We start from the raw sequence: 15,856 nt of genomic DNA on the forward strand, positions 1-15,856 counted from the left end.
TATCTATGTATGTGTCTAGAGTACCTGCATGGCTATGATATATGAGTATATCTATGTATGTGTCTAGAGTACCTGCATGGCTATGATATATGGGTGTATCTATGCATGAAAGTGTCTAGTATCTAGTTGTGCAATTTGTGTTGGCATCTATGCATCTACGTAAGTACCTAACCAAATCCACATGTGTGCAGCCTACATGTGTATGCATGAAGGCGCCATCATACTTTAGATGAGTTGGATAGTGTCATATTGCTATAAGAAGACATTGTAAAGAGTGTTAGTGATGTTAGGTGGTGGTGGCGGCACATGCCGCCTTTAATCCCAGAATTTGGTAGGCAGATCTCTGAGCTCAAGCCCAGCTTGGTCTACAGAGCAAGTTCCAGGACAGTCAAGGCTCCAAAGAGAAACACTGTCTCGGAAATCCAAAACCAAAACAACAAAAAGTGTGGGTGGTGATGGCAGGATGAGAAGGGTCCGCCATGAGTTTCCGCAGTATATAGCTGTCCCTTGGTGGAGTCCATTCACAGAAGATTCTGTCTACGTCTTTTTACACGGGCGTGATTCCTACTAGAGGGGAGAGAGCCTGAAGTCTATCTGTTCCTCTGTGGGAGTATCAACTAATACCTTTGCTTCTGGGCTAGTCTCTTTGAGAAGTCTGGAAGGGTGTGTTTGCCTGAGGAGCTAGGAAGTTGAAAGGAGGTGGGTATACATAAATTAGGTGTAAGGCTCTTGGGGTCGGTATCTGTGGGGGTATCTGTGTGGGGTGGAAGATCCTTAGATATTGAGGGTTCTCGGAGGAGGGAGTCTTTGGATATATTGGGACTAAAATTGGTAGAGACTTCCTTGGTAATTAAGGGGTCTCTGTGGTGGTGGGCATAGTCTTATGGGTAGGGTTGGGCATCTCTGGGCTGCCCCAAAGTGTCCTGTGTCACTGTCAGGGTGTGGTGTCTGTTTCTGGCCTGAGGTGACTTCCAGGTAGAAGGGGCATCTGTGTGAGGAATCTCAGGTCCAAGAGCCAAAGCAGCCTCGCTAGCTGCTCCTCTTACCGTCCCCCTTGCCCGAACCTTTGGTCTTTTTCTTCTTCTTTTTCTTCTTCACCTTCCGTTTGGCCAGATCGGAGGTGGTGCCCACGATGGGGGGCAGCTTGGAACTCGGGGAGCCCTCAGCGCCCCCTTCCCGCGCCTCCTCCTCCTCGTCGTCCTCTCCCTCCTCGACAAACTCCGCCGCTCCGGTCCCACCGCGGCCGGCCATCCGCCCACGGGACCGCGACCTGCGCCTGGAACAGCCGAAGACCCGCGCCAGGCGGGCTCCAGGAGCTCACTGCTCGCCTGGCCACGCGTCTCCATGGCGACCGCTCCTCGTCTCAAGCTCAACCACGAAGTCGCCGCCAGGGGTCGCCTGCGCCTCTAGCCGTACGCATGCGTGTTTCGATTTGTTTGAGACCTGACCAGTGCGAAGCACGATAGAGATTGTTCATGCTTGGGCTGACAGTGATATATCTTAGTCACTTCTGTGCCATTTTAAATGATAGCCCTTTTTTTTCTCTTTTCTTATTTTATTTATCAAAAGAGAAATTTTATCTGTTTTGGACACGGTCTCATAAAGTTCGAGCTGGCTGACCTGGAATTAATTCCTCATTCTCTTGTACCTGCTCCCAAGGACTGGGATTACAGGCATGAGCTATTGCTATCTGCACCCCCCCCCCATACACACTTTAATAAATTGTCCAGGGTGGTCTGAAACTCTCACTGTATCCCAGCAGGCCTGGAACTCATGGTTTTCCTGTGTTAGCCTCCCAGTAACTAGGATTACAGGTATGAGACGCCAGTCCTGGAACCTCATAAAAATAGTTTTCTGTCGGGCAGTGGTGGCATTAAAATCCCAGCACTCGGGAGGCAGAGGCAGGTGGATCTCTGTGAGTTCCAGGACAGCCAGGACTGTTACACAGAGAAACCCTGTTTTGAAAAACAAAACAAAATTTGTTTTCTTTAAAAAAAGAATTTATTAATTAATGTTTATTTTGTGTATGTTTCACCTGAGTGTATGTGTACCTCTTGTTGAGGTTGTATGCATGTGTTTTTATGTTGTATGCATGTGTTTTTATGTTGTATGCATGTGTTTTTAATTTACTGGAGCTCTGCTGTGAGCCAGAGTACACAGGGCAAGACCAAGTAGAGATGGTTATATCTCTTTCACTCCTGTGCTGTCTCAGAGGTAAGAAGGGCACACCAGACCCTCAGGAACGGAGTTAAAGATGTCTGTGAGCTGTGGTGCTGGGAACCCGAATTGGGTCCTCTGCAAGAGCATCAAGTGCTACGAGCTGCTAGCCACCTCCTCAGCACCCCACCCCCACCCCATGGCAATTCTTATCAAGACTATACTAACAGGCTGCGGAATGTAGTTCAATGGTAGGGTGCTTATACAGCAAGTGGGAGACCCATGTGACCCATCAACCCAGCACCACAGTTTTAAGAAGCCCAAGCTCATTAATATAATTCGAAAGCCTGATAGGATCTGTTGCTTACTTTTCTTTCAGGTTTAGCCACCACAGGACATATTATCCAAATATGACTGCCAAAAGCCCGAGGTGTAGCTTAGCTGGCACCATGCTTGCCTAACATACATCAAGTCCTGTGTTTGATCACCAGCACCCCATATACTGGGCAGGGTGGCACATGCCTCTAATCCCAGCACTCGGGAGGTGAGGATAAATGAGGAAAGTCAAGATCATCCTTGGCTCCAATCTGACTCTGAGGCCAGCCAGATTACAGGGGACACTGTCTAAAACCACAACAACCAAACCCAAGTATGACTGCCACAATATTTCTTATCCCGTAAGCGCTTCTGGAATCTCAGCATTCCCACAGAAGGAGGCCATTAGACTCTTCCCCTCCAGTCTGGGTGGATTTGTTGACGTTCTTGTCATGAATAGTCTGTGTCACGTCTGTGATGTAGCTCATTTGCTGGAGTGCTTGCCTTATACGCATGGACCCGGGGCTTCCTACCTTCACGCCCCCTCCTACTCTCCGCCCTGTCTTCCTTGCTTGCTTTATTTAAAGGTGAGTTTAAAATTTTAAACTTCTCTGAGTTCAAGACCAGCCTGGTCTACAGAGTGAGTTTCAAATCTCTGCTGTGGCAGCTCATTTCTGGAGCTTAGATCGCCCACACTCCAGCTATTATATGGCTTAAGATGAAGGCCCTTCTTTAAAATGGAGTTTGCAAAGTCAAGTCCTCACACCCTGTCTCGAATTCCTCCCCCAGAAAAAAAAAAAAAAGAAAGAAGCTATGTTTTCTTGAGTCTTAAGGTTAGGTTCAAAACCCATCTCAAATCAATTTGTGAGCAAAGTTAGATAGAGATCAACAAATAAATTTCCAGTTGTTCCCCAAACTCTCATCAAGAAGACATTCTTTTCTTCATGAACTTCATTCAACACTTTTTTTTTTGAGACAAGGTCTTGCTATATAGCCCAGGCTAGCCACCAACTCACAATCCTCCTCCTGCCCCAGCCTCCCAAGTGCTAGGATTACAGGAACCATGCCTAGCTTAACTCAGAACATTTTTAGAAACCTATGTGTGTGTGTGTGTGTGTGTGTGTGTGTGTGTGTGTGTGTGTGTATATATACAAATATATACATATATATAATAGAGGGTCCAGAAATAGTCATACATGTATGTATATATATACACACACATACATATATGACTATTTCTGGACCCTCTATTATATTTCTTGTTCCATATGACTGTACTTGTATTAATATCACACTGTCTAGATAATATAACTTTGTAATTAGTATTTTTTATCTTATTATCTTTATGTGTATGGGTATCTTATCTTTCTTTATATATGTCTATGTATGCCTGGTGCCCATGGAGGCCAGAAAAGGGTGTCAGGCCTCCTGAAACTGGAGTTACAGAAGGTTGTAACCCACCATGTGGGTGCTGGGAGTCAAAGCTGTGTCCTCTAGAAGAGCAGCAGTGCTCCTAGGTGCCGAGCCATCTCTCCAGCCCCTATAATTAAGTCTTGATCTCACATAGTCCAAATATTTCAATAAGGTTCATTTTTAATATTATTTTGATTCTCATAACTCTCTTGTTCTTGTATATACATTTCAAATCTTCTTGTCTTTTTTCATTGGGTTTCTGTTTTGTTTTTTGTTGTTCCTCTGTAGCTTTGGAGCCTGCCCTGGAACTCACTCTGTAGACCAGGCTGGCCTCGAACTCAGAGAGATCTGTCTGCCTCTGCCTCTGGAATTAAAGGTGTGCACCACCACTGCCAGGCTTTTCATTATTTTTAGGTAGCCTGCTGAGATTTTGATGGGATTGCATCCTATCTATGGACTTAGCACTCAGTGGATGCCAGTTATTAGAACTGATCTGTGCACTTGTACCGGGCTCAGGGATGCGCTGCTCTGCAAAGGGCCCTCCAGCCAACCTGGCAAACTCCCTCGTATGTGAGCACTCAGCCTCTTCCTCTTGCCTGTCTGGTTCTGTCCTTAAGAAGCAAGGGCTGGTGGGGTGGCTCAGCAGTAAAGGCACTGAGCACCGAGTCTGGCAAGTGGAATTCCATCCCAGGACTCACATGGTAGAAGGAGGGGACAGACTCTAGAAGTTGGCCTTGGACCTCCTCCTACATTCCCTGTATTTGCGCACGTGTGCAGGCACACACGCTAAGTAAATGGCATGGGAAAAGAGCCGTGTAGAGATAAACCACAGCTGTCCTTTGCTTGCAGCTGACCACTGGTAGCTGTGTCTGGAGTTTGCTTACAGATCTCCATCTTTACTCAAAAACAAACATCTCAGCATTGGAAAGCTGAGGCAGGAGGATTTCCACAAGTTTGAGGCTAGCCTGGGCTACATAATATGTTCCAGGCCATCCCAGACTAAGGAATGACACCTTGTCTCAAAACAGCAAAATAGGTTTCCGAGGTTTTGGCCCAGAATCAGTAGGTACATTGTTCTGGGCCTGTGGGGAGACGTCCTATCGTGGTGCAAGCCCAAGGTGGGTAAAAATCTCCCCTTATGGATGGGGAGAGGAAGAGAAAAGGGAAGGAACTGGCTTCTCGCAAGCCTCTTGGGGGAAGCTAAAGGCTTCACACTGGCCCCCACCTCAGAGTTTTTGGCACCTCTGATTAGTGCCACTCTGGAGAGCAAGCCTGGGCCTGGGGGAGACAATCAGCCCTGAGCAGCATTGTCGTACTCGGGCTAGCCCTCTCTTCCCTGTCACCAAACCCTGGGCTTCTTTAGTTCTTGAGGTTGTTCCTATATTTTTTTCTTTTTCTTGTCTCCCCCCCCTCAGTTTTTAAAGACAAGATTTCCTTATTACCCCACGTGGAACTGCTGCGGGACAGTCTTTTCATACAATCTGAATATGTATTACTGTCATTGGTTGATAAAGAGCTGACATCCTGACAACTAGGCAGGATTTCGGAGCAGAGGAATGCTGGGAAGAAGGGAGTGGAGTCAGGAAGAATCGTGAGGAGATTGGAGGGAGATGAACTTACCTACTGAGAAAAGGTAGCAAGCCACGTGGCAGAGGATAAGAAATATGAGTTCATTTGAGTTACAAGAACTAGTTAAAAATAAACATAAGCTATCAACTGAGCATTTATAATTAATATTAAGTCTCTGAATGATTATTTGGGATCGGCTGCTGAGACACAGAGAAACTCCGCCTACATGGAACTATCTATGTAGCCCAGGAAGGCCTCAAACTCGCAAAATCCTCCTGCACCAGTCTTCTTTCAGCTGGGATTACAGGTGTGGACTCCTGTGCCCAGCACAGTTTTCCAAGCCATCCAGTCTCCCATAAGTCTCCACCACTCTCTCTGTGCTGTGCCTTTGTCCTTCTAACCTGTCTTCTAAGTCATTTCTTCATCCTGGCTTCCTGACAGCAGCCAGGTGTTAAGAGCAGAGACATGGCTCCCACAGCAGCAGTGGCAGGAGGCTGACACTGGCATTCTCTAGTGTCCTGCGACCGAGCCTTACCACACAAGTTTAGTCCTTGGAACCCACGTGATGATCAGAGAAAACCAACTCCCAAAAATTGTCTTCTGAGTCCCTCTCCTCCCACATTAGTTAAGTAGAAATTCGGAAAGATCTAGCTGGGGTGGGCGGCACCCGTTATCACAGCTGCTCAGGAGGCTGAGGAGAGAGGCTCAGCTGAGCCGACAGTTGCAACACGGTAAGACTCCAGCTGAATCAGCTTGGCCTTAGCTCCCATTTATTTGTCTTATAAATAATTCCCACCATGAAGAAGGGCAGTGGGCAATGGGCAACTCTCAGAGAACCTTGCTTGCGTGCCTCCTCTGCCCGGCCTGGTTCCTTGAGGTCAGAGCCTGTGGCGTGTTTAAGTGTGTTCTCCCTGCAGAGCTCAGCTCCTGGCACAGCTGAAATGCTATATATACATGAATGAATGATGTAGGATAATGGGACTTGGTGTAGTCTCTGTGAGGGATGTACCAGTCGATGTGTCCCTGTCTGAGACAGAAACAAGCACAGACTCAAAGTGACTTGTTCAAACTTTTCATGTTAATCAAGTGTTCCTGGAACCCACTGTTCCAGATCTACGTATCTGTGTGTTTGTCTGTCTGTCTGTGTGCATGTGTGTGGGGGCAGTGGTGGTGAGGAGTTGGGATCCATGTGCTCAGCATGCTTCTTGCCACTGAGTGCCCCCCCCCCCCACGGCGCTCTATGGCTTCTTTCAGAACACAGTAGGCTTCCCAAGTTCACTGACCCTCAGAGGAGCTGGTGGGTATTTTCATGGTCATTGTTGGCTTCCTTGTTGACACTTTCTCCCCGAGGTAAGTGGCTGAGAGCTGTGCAGTCTTTCTCTGCGAGGATCAGGTTTTTCCCCTTTGGCCCCGGTTGCCATGGGTAGGGTTTGTGGCTTTGCGGCTTCCTGTTGCCTGCACAGCCTGGCTCCCTCAGCAGGCTGCTATGCTAAGCGCTGTCCTGCCCAAGCTCTCTGTGTTTTCCCCAAGGAGGGCAGGCTGTTTTATCAGTACTGACCTGAGATTTGGGTCAAAGGAGCCCCCGATGCTGGTCTCGTGTTTCACAGAATCCAGCTCAGCCTCTGCTCCAGTGACCTCTCCTGAAGGGACAGAGATGCTGCAGCCCAGGTTCCTGTCCACCCGCAGTTGTCTCCCCTCCTAGCCTACAGTCTGAGTACCTGGACCTTTCTGATTTCTTATCCACACAGCCGGGGCCTGCTTGGAGAAACCATGTGGACTCCTTCCTTGGTCCACCTTTCTTGGGCCCCTCCAGGCTGAAGGCAACATGGGTAGAAACTGGAAAAGCAGGTCAAAGTTTCCAAACTTGTGTGCTCAAGGGACCTTTTCAGAGTAAGCTGGGAACAGGAGGGGAGGGGGCAGGCTGTGGGATGGCACAGAACCCCCACGAGCCTGAGATCCGAAACTGAAATCTGGTCTGCCAGATTGGAGCGAAGGTACATTTGTCAAGGTAGGCGAATAGTGCGTATTTTACTTAACACTTTGTCAATTTAATTTCTAACATTTAATATTTACGCATACGGTGCGTGGGTCCCCATGTCTGTTCTTGCCCTGGGGTTTGCAACTGCTAAAGGCAGGCCTGGGGCTAAGGATGTATCTCAGTGGCAGTATGCTTGCATAACACATAGGGTACCCTAAATTCAACCCCTCATACAGAAGGGGGAAAGAGAGAGGGTAATGTTAGCATTCATTCTGGGGGCTGGGGTTGTAGCTCAGTTGGTAGAGTGCTTGCCTAACTAGCATGTGAAGCCTGATGCCCCAAAGTCCTGAGTTCGATCCCCAGCACCATATAAACTGGCTGTGGTGGTGCAGACCTGTAATTCTAGCACTTGGCAAGAGTTCAAAGTCACCCTTGGCCAGCATGAGCTATAACAGGCCCTTTCTGAAAAACAAAATAAAATGAGAAGGGACTGGAGAGATGGCCCACAGGATAAGAGTGCTGTTCCCTTCCCAGCAGCAGCACTGGATGCCCCAGCAGCCTATAGCTCTAGCTCCAGGGGATCCATACCCTCTCCTGGCCTCTAAGGGCTCCTGCATTGTCCTATCCCCCTGGACCCCCTGCACAGACACATGGGGAAAAATAAAATCTTTAAGAGAAATTTTTTTAAAAAGTAACAAAAGTACCTCCTCCTGTTAAAATAGGTTTGAGACCTTTTGAGCAATAAAGCAAGAACCTGCTTCAAAGGGGATGGGGGCTGATGATAAGGTTACTTCATGGGCCTGAATCCTGTCCTAAAAGAAAAAGAGATTAGACCCAAGAGACAAAAGGGCAGGCAGCCATCAGCAAGGTAAGCAAGACCTCAGAAGAAGCCCGCCTGTGGCCCCTCCATCTCAGGCTTCCAGAGTAGAAGGCTCAGAGCCAACATAACTCTTGTTTAGCAAGTGCTGTCGTGCTCATCTGTACCCTGTCTATGGGGCTTCCTTGTGGCCCCAAATACAGCTCCTTTGTCCTCCTCCGCCGCCGCCTGGGGACCACACTTTACTTGCTGCTTCCTGTTCTCCACCTGAGACCTGGCTCACCCCGTGACTTCCTGGTGTTTGAGTCACCAGAGCAGAGACGCTCAGCATAGTTAACGGTGGGTACGGAGGATTCAGTCAACGCTCAGCATAGGTACAGAGGAGTGAGTCACCTCTCTTCATCTCTAGATTTTGACATTTTCAAACCCCATCTTTGTGGGTGTGGGTCTTAGCTCCAGAAAGCGATGGAGACAGTAAAATTTGACAGGGCTTGTTAAGAAGGGGTGGGAGGGGCTGGAGAGATGGCTCAGAGGTTAAGAGCATTGCCTGCTCTTCCAAAGGTCCTGAGTTCAATTCCCAGCAACCACATGGTGGCTCACAACCATCTGTAACAAGGTCTGGTGCCCTCTTCTGGCCTGCAGGCATACACACAGACAGAATATTGTATACATAATAAATAAATAAATATTTAAAAAAAAAGAAGGGGTGGGAGTGGGTTTGTACGGGAAGTCACCCAGCTGCCCACTGGTCCCATCTGGAGGCTGCGTCCTGCTCAGCTATGTGCAGGTTTGAGTCTAGTTCTGCTGTTTATTTGCTATGTTGTTAAGAATTTAAGGTTATGGGAGATTTTTACCCAGTTCAAGGCCCCCAACAATCTAGTCTAAGCCACCAATCACAACATACCAATGAAAGGGATAACTAGTTAGAATTGTTATAAAAGTAAATCTGCTGGCCTTGCCTGTCCCCTGGGTACCCTGTCTCTTTAAGGGACAAGCCCTGTCCACTCCCAATCTACCCCTTCCTGCCTAGGCAAGCAGATCTCCTGCCTCCTGTCTTTCCGAGAGGCTCTCTATCTCCTTTTTTTCCCTTAGATTTATTTATTATGCATACAGTATTGTCTGCAGGCCAGAAGAGGGCACCATATGTCATTATAGATGGTTGTGAGCCACCACGTCCAGGAGTGCCCGGGCTCTGACTGGGCTGTTGCTGAGGAGTCAAGAGCCCATCCTGGAGACTTCATACTTGGAATCCAGAAACTAGAATTTATGAGCTTTGTCACGTTGGGTCAGTAACCTCCGGAGACCTCAGCCCTGCTTCCTCTACCTGTAAAACCGGTGGCTTTGTGAGGTTGAGATGGGGTCAACCAGAATGTGATGGATGCAGGTTCTCATGTTGCCCTCTGAACCATTTCTGGAGGCCTTTTCTTGCTGCAAGTCCCAGGAGGCTGGGACTCACTCACCTGCAGTTGGGTTAGTTGTTTACCCCAGCCTGCTTCACTGTGTGTGGTTAAGAGGAAGCTGGGACCTCTGTGAACCTCAGCTACCTTCAGCTGTGGGTTGCTGTGCCCGCTCCATCACCCAACCCCTACGGAGGTGGCTTCCGGCACAGATTTATCTCAAATAGTTGTTATTGATTTATGCTCCTGTTCCCATAGGATGTCTCCAGAAGAGGAAATAGAATCAGGCCTTGCTGGGGACAGCTGCTGTGTGCCTGAACTCTGCAGGTTGTTGGTTCTCAAGCAGAGAGGGAGCCCCAAAAGGCTTATTTCCCAGAAAAAATCCTGTTAAGAAAAACAAAGCTGCAGGCCGGAGGCTCCAGGTGCCGTGGCCTTCCTAATCTCTAGAGTGGGGAGAGGGAGGACTGGGAGTTCAATCCCTACAAAGAGTTGAATGCCTTCCCAGGATGCAAAAGATTCCATTTGTTAAAACCACACACATGCACACACACGCGTGTGTACACACACATGCATGCATTCACAGGCACGCATGCACACATGCACATGCGCGCACACACACACGCACACATGCATACATTCACAGGCACACATGCACACACATACACACATAGCCCAGACCTGGTGGCATAGGCCTATAATCTCAACTACTTTTGAGACTGAGGCAGGAGGATTACAAGTTCAAAGAGCCTGCTTGGGTAGGGAACAAGATCCTAGCTTAAAGGGCTGGAGAGATGGTTCAGCAGCTAAGCACACTGCCTGCTCTACTCTTCCAGAGGTCCTGAGTTCAACTCCCACATAGCAGCCCACAACTGTCTATAATGGGTCCGATGCCCTCTTCTGTGTGCAGGTATACATGCAGACAAAGCACTCATATACATAAAATACATAAATAAACCTTTTGAGGTAGAGGTAGTGGATCTCTGTGAGTTTGAGGCTAGACTGGTCTACATAGAACGTTCAGGGCTACATAGAAAGACCCTGTCTTAAAACAAACAAGTGGAAACAAAACGAAAAGACTCTGTCTTTACATTTTTTGTTTTAGTTTGGTTAGGCTTGGTTTTTCAAGACACTATTTCTCTGAATGTCCTGGAACTCACCCTGTCAACCAGGCTGGCCTTGAACTCAAAGAGACTTATCTGCCTCTGCCTCCCAAGTGCTGAAATTAAAGGTGTGTGCTGCCACTGCCTGACCTGTCTTCAAATTTTTAAAGTTAATAAAAAATAGGGTAAGGAGGCTGAGGCTTTAGCTCAGTGGTACAGCACTGGTTTAGTATAAACAAATCTCCATCAATGAAAAAAGAAAACTTAGGAAGAGAGAATTTAAAGTATAGACAGTCTCTCAAATAGATATGCTGTGGAATAATCTTGTAAATGTAAAGATTTGTCACTCAAATTGGTTTAATAAAATGCTGATTGGCCAGTAGCCAGGCAGGAAGTATAGGCGGGTTGACCAAACTAAGGATGATGGGAAGGAGAAGGGCAGAATCAAGAGTCTGCAGGTAGATGTAGAGGGAGCAGGAGATGCACATGCCATGCTAAGAAAGGTACTACCATGTGACAGGATATAAATAAAGGGATATGGGTTAATTTTAAAAAATGATTTATTTGTTTTTATTTATTTTTATTTTATGTGTATTAGTGTTTTGGCATGCATGTCTGTGAGAGTGTTGGATACCCTGGAGGAAGAGTTATAGGCAGTTGTAAGCTACCATGTGGGTGCTGGGAATTGAACCCAGGTCCTCTGGAAGAGCAACCAGTACTGTTAACCACTTAGTCTTCACTCCAGACCCAGAATAGGCGTTAATTTAAGAGTAAGAGTTCGGCCGGGCATTTATATTTCATATTCAACCTTTGAGTCAGTTATTTGGGACCAGGCAGGTGAGATAGAAAGCATCCCCTTACATAGATTCATGCACAAGCAATAGGCATCCTCAGCCAAGCACCTTGGTCATGATGTCACATCCTAGGATGCCTGTGGGCCCTGCTGTTTTTCTCCTGGGATCACTTATCTTCAGGCTCTCTCCTTTTGCCTTCTCTGACTGGATGGATGTCCGTGGCCATCTCAGAAGCACCATACCTTCATCTTGGCCTGGAAGATCACTCTGACTGCTTCTTCAGCATGCTGGGAGACTGAGTCCATCTTCCCATTCCATACTTCCCTTCCAAGGCCTGGAATTCAAGGCTCTTTGGAGCCTGATTCCAAGCACTAATCCCCAAGAGACAAGACCATGTACTGGACAGACTAAACCTTGCCTTGGCCTGCTGTAACTGATGAAGGAAAGCAGGCAGGGCTGGGGTGTAGCTCACTAGGAGGTGTGCTAAATGTGCATGAGGCCCTGGGTTTGGTCCCCAGAATTGAGGAGTAAAAGTAGATCCACTAGCAATGAGCACATCCACGCTAGTGTCATTCTCCAATAAACTAATCCCAGCTCCTTGAAAATATGGCAGATTCTAGAATCAGGGAAGGAAAACAAAATGAGTGAGTACATCCCATGTTCATCTTTTTGGGTCTGGGACACCTCACTCAGGATTGTGTTTTCTATTTCCATCCATTTGCATGCAAAATTCGAGAAGTCATTGTTTTTTTACCGCTGAGTAGTACTCTAATGGAGCCTCAAGCATCTTATAATGCCAGAAAGTAAAGAAGTTGCCAAGATCCCATCTTCAAATTCCTCCAAGTCCCCACATTGATAAAGATGAATCAAAGGCCATGGGAACCAGGTAAGAGACTGCTTAACAGTCAAAACTGGAAGAATAGGAGCAAAAAATCAAAACAGAATTGGAATAAAACCCAAACTACACGATAAATGTCCACGAAAGCATGCGGACACACTGATGACTGAGTAAACGAGCAGAGAGGAGACAGAGGTGCCAACAGTGTGTGTGTATCCTCCCTTAAAGGAGGCGAACACCAGGCTGGGCATGGTAGTGAACACCTTTAATCTCAGCACTTGGAAGGCAGAGGCTGGCAGATTTCTATGAGTTTGGGACCAGCCTGCTCTACAGAGCGAGTTCCAGGATAGCCAGAGTTACACAGAGAGATCCTGTTTCAAAAAACAAACCAAAACCAAAACATATAAAGAAAACAAATTAATAGGGGAGCACCTCTGTTCTCTCAATGTAGGCTGAGTGGGGCTTCTTTCCAAATAACACGCTATGGAAAGTGGGGACAGAGTGATCTTGCAGTGGCAAAGTCTGACAGACATCTCAGCCAGCGGATCAAGTGATCAAGGCCATCTATAGCAAAAAAACAAAAACAAAAAACCCTACACTCTTTGTTTTGTGTATTGTGTGTATGTGTGTGCACATGTATGTGCATGTGTGCACGTGTGTGTGCAGTGCCCATGGAGACCAGAAGAGGGCATCAGACCTCCTGGGATTACAGGTGCTTATGAGCCATGCAATGTGGAAGCAAATTCAGGTTTTCTGTAAGAGCAATACCTGCTGTTAACCATTGAGCCATCTCTCTAACCCAATAATGTACACTTCTATGATATACATATATAAAGGCTCTTCACTTCTAAATCTGTATTTCTAGTCTAATGATGAGAGAGCTCTCTGGTGGATTCTAATAGAGACATCTCTGCTACATCTCAACCGGGGAAGGTCATCAGAGGCAGCAAGTTTAAGAAACTGTCACAGCCAGGAGGCCACCAAGGAGACATGATGACTAAATTAACTGATATCTTGGAAGGGATCTTGGGACAGGAAATGGAATTAGGCTCCATCAAAAGAACATCTGAATGAACTGTGAGTTCCAGTTAGTAAACATGTTTCAGAGTTTGAATCATTCATGATCACAGATGTGAACTGGGTGACATGGCCCGAGTCTGGAGTCTCATTACTCAGGAGGTGAAGGCAGGAAGGTCATGCCTTCCTCAGCTATGTAATGAGTTCAAAGACAACCTGTCCTATATGAGACACTGTAAAACAAAGCAAAAATGATGACAAATATGCCATCCTAATGATAGGGAGTTCTCAATAAGTCTCTCTCTTTCTCTCTCTTTGTGTGTGTGTGTGTGTGTGTGTGTGTGTGTGTGTGTGTGTGTGTGAGTACGTGGTACATACAGAAATTCTATACTGTCTTCTCACTTCTTTTCTATATATTCACAGCTGCTCTAAAAATAAAGATAAGCCTGGAAGAAAAGCCTGGGATTCCAGCTGTACCAGGGCTATGGGATTGCAGGGAAGGTAGGCAAGGTCGCTCTCCTCACACCAGCTCTATGGGGAGCTATACAGCTCTGCCTGCGCTGTGCCCTGGGCTGCCTGCACCCCTGCTGCTCCAAGGCAGCCTAAAGGGGCTTCTGAGGCCAGTGTGCAGGTGACTGGCGACTGAGTGGTGCCGTTAGTCAGTGCGGCCCTGTGTCATCGAAGGTCTAGAGACTCCCACACTCCTGCGGTGTCCTGTGTCTGCCAAGTCACCTACCCTGACTGCTCCTACCTCCAGTCTTCTGGACAGGGAAGCCTGAGCCCAGGTCCATTAAGGGATTAAAGGATTTCATTTCCCTGGGTGTCACTCCTTGTTTGCACGGGGTGGAAACTAAAGTTCTTACTGTAGGAAGAAGCCAGGGCGACTCCTGTCTCTTGGTCTGCAACACCCTGGTACAGTGTGAATGGCAGCTGCAGGGTTGTAGTGAGAGTGCAGTCTCTTCTGTGACAATTTTTAAAGATTTATGCTGTTATGTGTAATGTGTATGTTATGTGTATGTGTGAGTGCTTGCATATATGTAAGTGTCCATGTGCATGCCTGGTGCCTGCAGAGGGCAGAAGAGGGCTTCTCATGCCCCAGAATTAGCGTTATATGGGAAATTGTAAGCCTCCATGTGGTTGATGGGAACTGAGCTCTGGTCTTTGAAATAGCAGCAAGTGCTCATAACTGCTGAGTCACCTCCCCAGTCCCTCTGAAACAACTTCCGTGGTTTTTTTCTGAAGGCTTATTGTCTTTGTTGCTGTTGTGATTGCTCCATTTTTATTTTTTATTTATTTTTATAAACAAGGCCTAATAGCTCAAACAATCTGAACTCACTATTTAGCTGACGATGGCCTTGAACACCTGATCCTCGTGCTGGGACTCCAGATATGTACCACCATGCCTGGCTCTGACTCTTGCTATTCCTCTCCCTTTCGTCTGTCTACCAAGCCAGAGTCCTCAAAACTAGAGAGGAAGGAGGCCCCTGCACCCGGCAGAGCAACTGCTCCATACAAGATGCTCTAGGAACATTGTAGAACAAATTGGCTGTCACAGATGGCGCTTCCTGTCAGCCCCAAACGAAGACAGAGCTTGAGCCAGTGGACTGGAGACCCAGGTAAATAGGCAGCTTCACCTGACTATTTGAAACATGAAAAAGAGATTACTGATTTCCTTCTACTGTTCCATTGTGGTGTGTGTGTGTGTGTGTGTGTGTGTGTGTGTGTGTGTGTGTGTGTGTGTGTGATGTGCCACAGGCAGCATATAGAAGGAGGCTTATTGTTTACTGGACCAAAAGGCTGTCAAGTTCCTTGAGGCAAGGTGAAGAGCGTTCAAGTCACAATCACTAAATTCTAAGTGTGTCTCTGCTCATAGGAGCATGTCTCTAACCTGACGTCTGGGTATCTGTACACAGATTGTGTGTGACTTAAATCAAGAGCTCTTGGGAATACGTGAAACTCTGTAATGAGGATGTGTTTGTCATCCATGAATATTCATGGTCTTAGCAAGAGTTAGCAAGAGGTTCCACCTGTGGGATCTGATATGTATTTATCTACATCATCTGATAAGTATTTATCTTTGTCTTGTGGATAAATTCAATAGGAAAGAGGCGGCGTGCACGCACACACACGCGCATACACACACACACACACACACACACACACTCTGCTGGTTCTCTTCTTTGAGACAAGATTTCAAGTAGCCCAGGCTGGCCACCAACTCTTAGACTCCTGACCCTCCCAGGTCTACTTCCTGAGCACTGAGATTACAGGCACTTGCCACCAGGCCTTGTTTTATTCGGGGCTGTGAATGAACTCAGGATCCTGTACGCAATAGGCAAGCATTCTATTGGCTGAGCCTCAGCCCTGATATTTTTTGCTGGCACCTCGAACTTTAAGTGTCTAGGCTAGAGGCCATTGGTTATTAGGGTCTCTCACATTAGCTCCCTCTGCTGTCTGCCCA

The 15,856-nt window shown here is 47.1% G+C and overlaps 1 protein-coding gene across 2 annotated transcripts in view; it reads right to left on the reverse strand.

The window, feature by feature from the left end:
- C7H17orf97 (chromosome 7 C17orf97 homolog) overlaps positions 1 to 1,323 on the reverse strand; it is a 4,819-nt gene extending 3,496 nt beyond the window's left edge. For both annotated transcript variants that reach the window (XM_005349529.3, XM_005349528.3), the window contains exon 1: positions 1,047 to 1,323. In XM_005349529.3, coding sequence (XP_005349586.1) covers positions 1,047 to 1,251 — 205 coding nt within the window. In that variant the 5' untranslated portion in view covers positions 1,252 to 1,323. The remainder of the gene's footprint in view (positions 1 to 1,046) is intronic.
- Positions 1,324 to 15,856: the final 14,533 nt, after the last annotated feature.

Source organism: Microtus ochrogaster, chromosome 7 (assembly GCF_000317375.1).
Source record: "Microtus ochrogaster isolate Prairie Vole_2 chromosome 7, MicOch1.0, whole genome shotgun sequence".
NCBI lineage: Eukaryota > Metazoa > Chordata > Mammalia > Rodentia > Cricetidae > Microtus > Microtus ochrogaster.